Source organism: Juglans regia, chromosome 14, assembly GCF_001411555.2.
Source record: "Juglans regia cultivar Chandler chromosome 14, Walnut 2.0, whole genome shotgun sequence".
NCBI classification, from domain to species: Eukaryota; Viridiplantae; Streptophyta; class Magnoliopsida; order Fagales; family Juglandaceae; genus Juglans; species Juglans regia.
In genome coordinates this window covers 9,781,900-9,789,976 of record NC_049914.1, presented here as the reverse complement: position 1 = coordinate 9,789,976, position 8,077 = coordinate 9,781,900, and the positions used below count along the sequence as shown (strand labels likewise).

At 37.5% G+C, this 8,077-nt stretch overlaps 1 protein-coding gene across 1 annotated transcript; it reads left to right on the top strand.

The window, feature by feature from the left end:
* The first annotated feature begins 514 nt into the window (after window positions 1-514).
* LOC109018584 (protein UPSTREAM OF FLC-like) lies at window positions 515-4,397 on the top strand. The gene is made up of 5 exons (XM_035684968.1): window positions 515-638; window positions 748-982; window positions 1,419-1,488; window positions 1,573-2,460; window positions 3,849-4,397. The coding sequence occupies exons 2-5, from the start codon at window positions 760-762 to the stop codon at window positions 4,009-4,011; spliced, it is 1,344 nt and encodes a 447-aa protein (XP_035540861.1). The 5' UTR covers window positions 515-638; window positions 748-759; the 3' UTR covers window positions 4,012-4,397.
* The last annotated feature ends 3,680 nt before the right edge of the window (window positions 4,398-8,077 follow it).

Sequence of the window (8,077 nt, the reverse complement as noted above, 5' to 3'; positions counted from 1 at the left end):
TCACTTTTAAGTATATGAGAGATATATGGGGAATGTATATGACCTCGAGCTTTTGAACGTCGTAGGAATAAAGGTGTCTAGAAATCATTCCTTCCTTTTGCCCATTTTTAAATGATTTTGCTTGCAATTTTTTGTTGACATTTTATGACGTACACAGAGAATTCGTATGAGAGGCAGAGGAGCTAGCCTGCTGGGCTAGAGGACCACAGTCTTTTTAAATTGAAAGCGTAGTAGACCTTTTCATTCCATCGACTACTATTTTTAGCTCAATTTTTGGAAAAATATCTTAAGAATTTATAAAAAAATAAAAATGAAAAAGAAAGAACATATCAATCAAGTGAAGTGGGAGCCAGACTCAAGTCAAGTAGAAACGACGGCGTTTTAGACGTGCATATCTGAATCTCCGTCCAATCATATATAATAAAAATAAAACTAAGAACTCCACTGTCACGGTAACTGCAAGTACTGAAACCCAAATAGCCCTCTCTTTGTTTGGTAGCTGTTGTCTGCCGCATCCCCATTTTGAAATCTCTCTCCCTCTTTCTTCACATTTCACACCCTTTCACCCCTCTCTATATAAAACTCCAACTCACTGCTAGTTCTTTCCCCCTCATCACGCTTCCTCTCTCGCCCCCACGGTATTATCCATTCTCCCTTTCGTCCTCTTTCCCACCTTTTCTCTTTATCAACAACCAACCGATTCTTTCTTACTACTTCTCTTTGTTTTGTTTCGTTTTGTTCATGCAGTAAGAAGAAGAAATGGCGGTGGCTACCAGAGGAAGAGCGACAGAGCTGCAGCTTCCGAACAAGTGGAAGGACAGAGAGATTAGCCCGGATAGAACCAAGGTCTGGACCGAGCCTAAGGTTAAGACCGATAGAAGATCGGTCCCCGTCGTTTATTACCTGTCCAGGAATGGTCAGCTCGAGCACCCTCACTTCATGGAGGTCCCTCTTTCCACTCCCGACGGTCTCTATCTCAGAGGTAAAAACACGGACTGGTGACTATTTTTCAAAGTATGTTATCTGCATTGCTGTATATATATATGATCTTGGCTTTTGATTGGAGCTTTTTGCTTCCTTGTGAAGCATAATGCATTTTAAAACTGGGTAAAACCAAAAAACGCTCAAGTTCATTGCATTGATTGCTTTTCTTTCTAGCTTCTACCTGGTCAAAGTTTTGCCTCACTGTTTGGCTGCTGTGAAAAATACAAGAGAACGGAAAACGCAAAATTCAACTAATTAAGCTCGCATTATTGGTTTCTCCGCTCTCAAACATTAAATTTTTTCAGCGCGTAGAACACATCAATTTTCTTTTTTACTTTGCAACCAAACAGAGCCTTATCTTCTACCACTTCGTTCCACCGAGGTCAATGATAAGTGTGAAACTTTCTCACTGTCAAATTACACTGTTTCCTCAGATGTAATCAACCGCTTGAACCTCCTCCGCGGAAAAGGCATGGCTACCATGTACTCCTGGTCATCCAAACGGTACGGTGACCGCTCCCTGAGTTCTCCGATCTAATTACTACTTCGGTTCCGCATTGTATCTTGACTCGGTTCCGGTTATTTCAGGAGCTACAAAAACGGCTTCGTTTGGCACGACCTCGCGGAGAACGATTTCATATGCCCGGCGCACGGCAAAGAGTACGTTCTCAAAGGCTCTGAGGTCCTCGACACCTGTCTGAGCCGTGCGGTACACGGAACGGCATCATCGCGTTCCCTGAGGCCTCCGGAGATAAACAAGTCCGATGAGGATTCCGATTTCCCGGTGGTCACGCGGAGAAGGAATCAATCGTGGAGCTCGATCGATCTCAACGAGTACAAGGTCTACAAGGCCGAGTCTTCGGGTGAGTCAACCGGAAAGGCTGCCGCCGACGCGTCGACTCAGACCGACGAGAAGCGAAGAAGACGCAGATCGGTCAGGGAGAAAGAAGACGAAGAAGATGCGCGCCAAGAGAAAGCTCAACGCGAAACGTGCCAGAGTCGAAGCACGGAGCTGAGCAGGGACGAGATCTCGCCACCGCCTTCGGATTCGAGCCCCGAAACGCTAGAGTCTCTGATGAAGGCCGACGGAAGGATAGTGATTTGCTCAAGTGGGGCTAATGGTGACAGTTCGAATCCACCAACGGCGGAGATTTGTCCAAGTGGGAGGGCGAAGGCGTCGTCGGTTCTGATGCAGTTGATATCGTGCGGGTCAATCTCGTTCAAGGACTGTGGGAACATGGCAGCGAAGGATGAAGGGTTCTCGTTGATTGGGCACTACAAGGCGAGGTTGCCCCGCGGAGCAGGGAATAATGGCAGTAATAGTAATAATCACGTGGGGACTTCGAGGGGAATTACAAGTTTCGCGGGCCTGAAATTGGAAGACAAGGAGTATTTTAGCGGGAGCTTGATTGAGACCAAGAAGAAAGAGGAGGTTGTTCCACATTTGAAGAGGTCTTCTTCCTACAATTCAGATCGGTACGTGAATTATTATTAGAGTAATAATAGCTGCCGTCGAGAGTATATAAATTTTATTTAATTATTTTAAAAAAAATAATAAATATAAAATTTATATAAAAAAAGATTAATTTTTTAATAGTAAATTATTCCATAACTCTAGCTCTAAGTAGCATTACACTTATTACACTTGAACAAATCGCACATACATCACTGTCACTCAGCAACCATCCACTGTCAATAATTATTTTTTTCAAAACCAACTAAAATTAGAAACTTGACAAATTGTTATTTTCAATGAAGATTTCAATGATGTATTTAGATTAGATTTTTTGTAGACGACAATGGTTGCCATCAAGCAAAACAACAAAGAGATGGGCAGGCTTAAACTCGTAGTATTTTAAAAGAATGTTGCCAAAACCTTTACTTTTTAAAATTTATTTTTTAGAATAACAAAGTCGGAAAGGGATATATATGTATAAGAAAACGGTCTGTTTTGCTCTGAAAGTATTGAAATTACGAAGTAGTGTAGTGCTGTACTCAGAAAGCATCCACCAGTCTTCTTAAGTGATTGGGGGGAGAATATAGAAGCTTGATTTGAAATTTCACATAGGCAGTAACTGAAGCAGTGGATTGGTTCTTACAAGCATAGCCTTTTTCTGGGATTTTGGGTCAGTTATAAATGTTTTGATTCTCTGATAGACCCTTTTGGCCTACTTTTGGATCTTTCATCTTCTTGGATGAGAGAGAGAGAGAGAGAGATCCGTACGAAGATTATAAAATTGACAAAATAGCCAGCTAGCTTCAATCCACTTTTTCTGAACAAACCGGAGCCAATGTACTGTGAGTCTGTGAATGTGATAATCAATCTCAATCTGTGATTCTGTACTGCCTCTTGTTATTTTGCTATCAAACTTATCAACTATCGTATTAAATACTCAACCGTCCTTATTCATTGACCACTTTGGTATGAAAGGATCCATACGTGAGTCAGTGGGGGGACCGATCCGTAGTGTGAACATTCATAAATAAATTCTCTCTATCCTGGAGCTCCTGAACTGATTTAAAGTCAAATTATTAATACTAAATTGACAGAGTTGACTTCCTCAACTACTACTACCTTTAGTATGTTTAGTTATTTTAATCTTTTTTTTTTAATTACAGACTGATTTGTTTATTAATATCTTTGTTCAAGATTAATTTATAATAGTCATTGATTTGTTATTAATAATATTTCTCTTAATAATTTATGTGTCTACTTTTTTTTTCTGTTTATAATGAGTATTGATGAATTAAAGTCGAGGAAAGTATAGCATATTAGATTATAAATAATGCAAGTTTCTTGGTATATTTCTGAAGGTTTGTTTTGTTCATGATGTACATGTATGAATTTATGGACATGCATGCAGGACCTCGCAATTGCAATTGACGGAAGAAGAGACGGAAGGAGCGCGCACGAAATGCATACCGAGGAAACCGAGGGCACTGCCAACGAAGAAGAAAGAGGGTAACAACGATGGCTCGCGTCTCAACGGCAGTGAGAGTCAAGGAGGGAACAAATTAAAGAGTTGAGGTCTAAACATGATCACGACATTGCGTAACATTGTAGTAGTTTCTACTTTTGTCACTGAAAACTAAGAAGAAAGGGGAAAAGAAAAACTGTATGAAAGGCGACAAGTAAGTATGTGGTACTGGTGCAATATTTTGCATGTCACGGCGAGGCGATTCATCCTCTGTACTTGTGGAAAAAAAGTGGGCTGTTGATTTTCTGTTGGGGTGTGGAGGCAGGCCGGGGTGTGAAATTGGCTTTCAATTATCGGGTGATGGGCGCTAACCCCTATTCCTAATGTTTGTTTGTGTACCCTTTTGACCCATTTCATGTATAAATCTGACTTTGAAACATAGGAAATAGAATATTGTTGCGCCTCGGGAATTATGAAATAACATTTTGCTTTGCACGTGAAATAGTCCCCCGGGGGTGATTTTGTTTCCTGTGGCCGACATGGTGTGTATGGAGATTGGGATGGTGGTGCTTACCAAGAAAGTGCAAATTCTGCGTTTGGACAGCTCTATTACGTGTGGGAGTGTGTGCGCTCGAGAGCTAGGTAGGTATGGTTGTTCTCATTTTGGTTGTTTATAGAAATGTTTAAAGATCTGTGCTACATTACGTTTTTTTTTTTTTTAAAACAAAATCCCTTATCCCCCTCCCCACCCGATTCCCTCTCCCCCCACTTGATTCCCTCTCTCAGTTCACTCCTCACTCAGCCCCGTCGTGTGCCACTTGTAGTGACCACCCACCACTATCGGCTTCCCCTCATGTCGGCAACTTCTAGCCACCTTCAAATTTCCACGGAAGTCCCCATGCGTAGCACCCTCTCTTAACCCGAAATAGGTTCTCTTACACGGTTTGCTGCTGCAACTGCTGTCGTCATCAGCCTCTAGTCCCACCATAGAGCACCGTCGAGCTTCCATAGCACTATAGTCCTCTCTCTCTCTTTCCCGAAATGGGTTTCACCCATATAGGTTCTACCCCTTACCGAGCTGTACGCCACCACCCATGGTTCCAGCCCGCCACCTCGAGCCTCCCTTAGCCCTCCATGCTCAGCCATGCCTCTCATTTGGACCAGATGGGCGACGAGGGGTACAGGTTGGGGAGAGGATGGCGATGCGGGTTGCGGGTGGGGGAAAGGATGTTGACTCGGGTGGTGGGGCGGGGCGGGGGCAAGGGGGCTTGGCCGACTAGGGAGGTAGAGAGGAAGAAAAAAAATTTGAAATGTGTAAAATGAAAGATAAGTGAGTTTTGTTGTGGGGTGTTTTTGGTCATTTTACTCAATGACACTTGGGATGTGATCCGGATGATCCTAAATAGTAGTTGCTCCCAATACTTTTTTCTGTTTAAATGACTTTGAGCTTTCATCTGTCGGTAATTGTAATTGGGCATTTCACCTAGTTCTTTTGCTACTTAAGGGATGCGTTTGGATGTTGAGGTGGATTGAATTGAGCTGAGTTTTTTTTAAAATAGTAGTGAATTGAGATGATTAAGTGAATTTTATAGGACCCATTCAAGACGAGTTTATGTGTGTTTAGATGTTAATATGAGTTTAGATATATTTATAGGAAGTTGTAAAATAAATGGATCCCACCATTAAATTAATTTCACTATTCATCTGACATGGTCTGAGCAATTACAGATGCCAAAACTTGAAAAAAAAAATTTTCCCGACAAGCTACACTTGTAGCCAGACCAGCCAAGTAGAAAAAGTGATAAATAATTGAGTTGGATTGTACGAGAGATGAAAAAGTTATACACAATGGAGAGAAAAGTAAACTGATAGAGATGAAAAAGTAAAATAAAAAATTAATGTTTGTCAGTTGTGGGCCCTACAGATGAGTTCAGTTTTGGACTCTATTCAACTTGTGTAAAAATCTGCGTTTGGATGTTCAACTCAGTCTAAAAATGAAGTGCACTGAATTGAGTTATGCATTCAAACGAGGCCTAAAAGTCATCGAGAATTCATTTGTTTATGCATAGAAATGGTTGTATACAGTATAAACTTCACTTAAAATGATAACATGAGGTGATCATCACATTATAATTAAATGATTGTAGTAATATTTGTAACATTTCAGGTTTCGCTATCTTTTGTTTTGTCTCACCCGCTAACCAAACATTAAAAAGTAGGTTTAAGGAGAGAGAGTCGTGTGGGTGTGTCCAAGAACACACGAGTGGAGATGATCACAAATTGAAAATGGGTAAAATATCAGATAAGGCAACAGTTATAAAGATTCTCCGACAATAGTTGTGACTCTATTTTTTGTCTATATGTAACCATTGTGATCCTATCTTATAGATCTCATGTATGTAGAAAGTAGAAATCTCTGTCAATGAATATCCATACAATACTCTCTTCCTCTCAGGTTGAAACTTGAAGCAGAGATATCCCCAAAATGTCCTTCGTCTTTTCACCATTTCAAGGCCAAGGCCAAGGCCAAGTCCAAGTCCAACTCAACCCTGGGGATGGGGTTTGATTCTTTCACAATTTTCAAACCTTCAACCCAAAATAGAGCAAAGCCCATTGTCACTATTAAGGAAAACCCCGAGGCCCAACTATTAAGCATAGAATTGAGGAAATTAGATGCCCATCGAAATTTGGATTCCCATTCCAACTTCTTTTCAAAGTAAATGTGATTCTCACCTGACTCAAACTGTCCTTTTTCACCGTAAACAAAAACATCACTTTCCAACTTTTCTAGTTGCATGTTTAAATTTAGAAAAAATCTCCATATCATCTGCACATCATATTTTTTTTTTAATTTTTATTATTTTTTTCTCTTATCAAATATTTAATATATGAATAATGAATATAAAAAGTAAATTAGTTTAAGAAGAATAAACTCAAAAAAAAAAATTTAAAAAATATTAAAAATTTTAGAAATTTTAAAAAATATGGTGTGTGGAGGTTGAAGAAGTTGTGTAGCAAAAATCTTAAATTTATTTAGATGACTTTAATTATCTTTGATTGTAGAAATTTGATTATATATATATATATATATATATTATTTTGCCTGATGACTAAAAATATGATTATGTGATTTTTTAAGTTCTCATAAATATTTTTAAAATTATTTCTTTTATTTTTATTTCAGAAAGTAGAAAATCAATAAAATTCAATGTGGTTAGTTTTTAATAATCAAATACTTGTTTGCATTTCCAAATGTGAGTTTTGGATTCGGATATTAATGTGATATACTTTTTACAAAATTAGGGTTTTCATTAAAGCTTTATTCGTCATCCATTTTTTTTAATTAAGGAATAAAATATCATTTAGCACATAAGGAACCATAAATTAATATTGAGAGGACAAGGCAGTGATATTATAATAACTGATTATTTTCTCGCTATTCATTTTATATAATTTATGTTCTTCTATATATAATAATAGGAGAAATAATATTATAATCGCAAGTCAATATGAAAAAAAAAAGGTCATTAACATATTCATCAGTACTGCATATTTATTTACGGTATTGAAAGATAAAAAATTTTAGATAATAATTTTCTCTCTTTTTTAAAAAATTACTATATTCAGTGTTTTCTTCTAAATAAACACCATTTTTTTTTCAATAATAAAAATGATTCATTCATATTTTCAATAAATAACCCTTTATTTTATCATTTAAATGAATCAATGATGAGAATAGCCATGGGTGCAAAAATTCACTGCGACCATATATTGAAAGAATAGAAGTACCATTCGAAAGTATTTACATTACATAATATTCACATGGTATAATTTAATTAATAAAATTTAAAATTTATCTTTTAAATTAAATTATACCACGTGAATGATATGTGATATAAAGATTTTTAAATAAAATTATTTTTCAAAAGAATCTTAAATAACTAGTTAGTAGTAAAGTTGTCATTTTGATCGGAATTGGACTCGGTGCTTAATTTCTTCAAATAATTTTATATATAATCGTGAAATTAATTTTTTTTTATATAAATCTTATATTTTATTTATTTTTTTTAAAACGATTAGATAATTATTACACACTTCGTATATTTCTTCAACCTACCTATAATTTTCTCTTTTCTAAATAAATATAAGTGAAACCTCAACAAAATGGAGCAAAC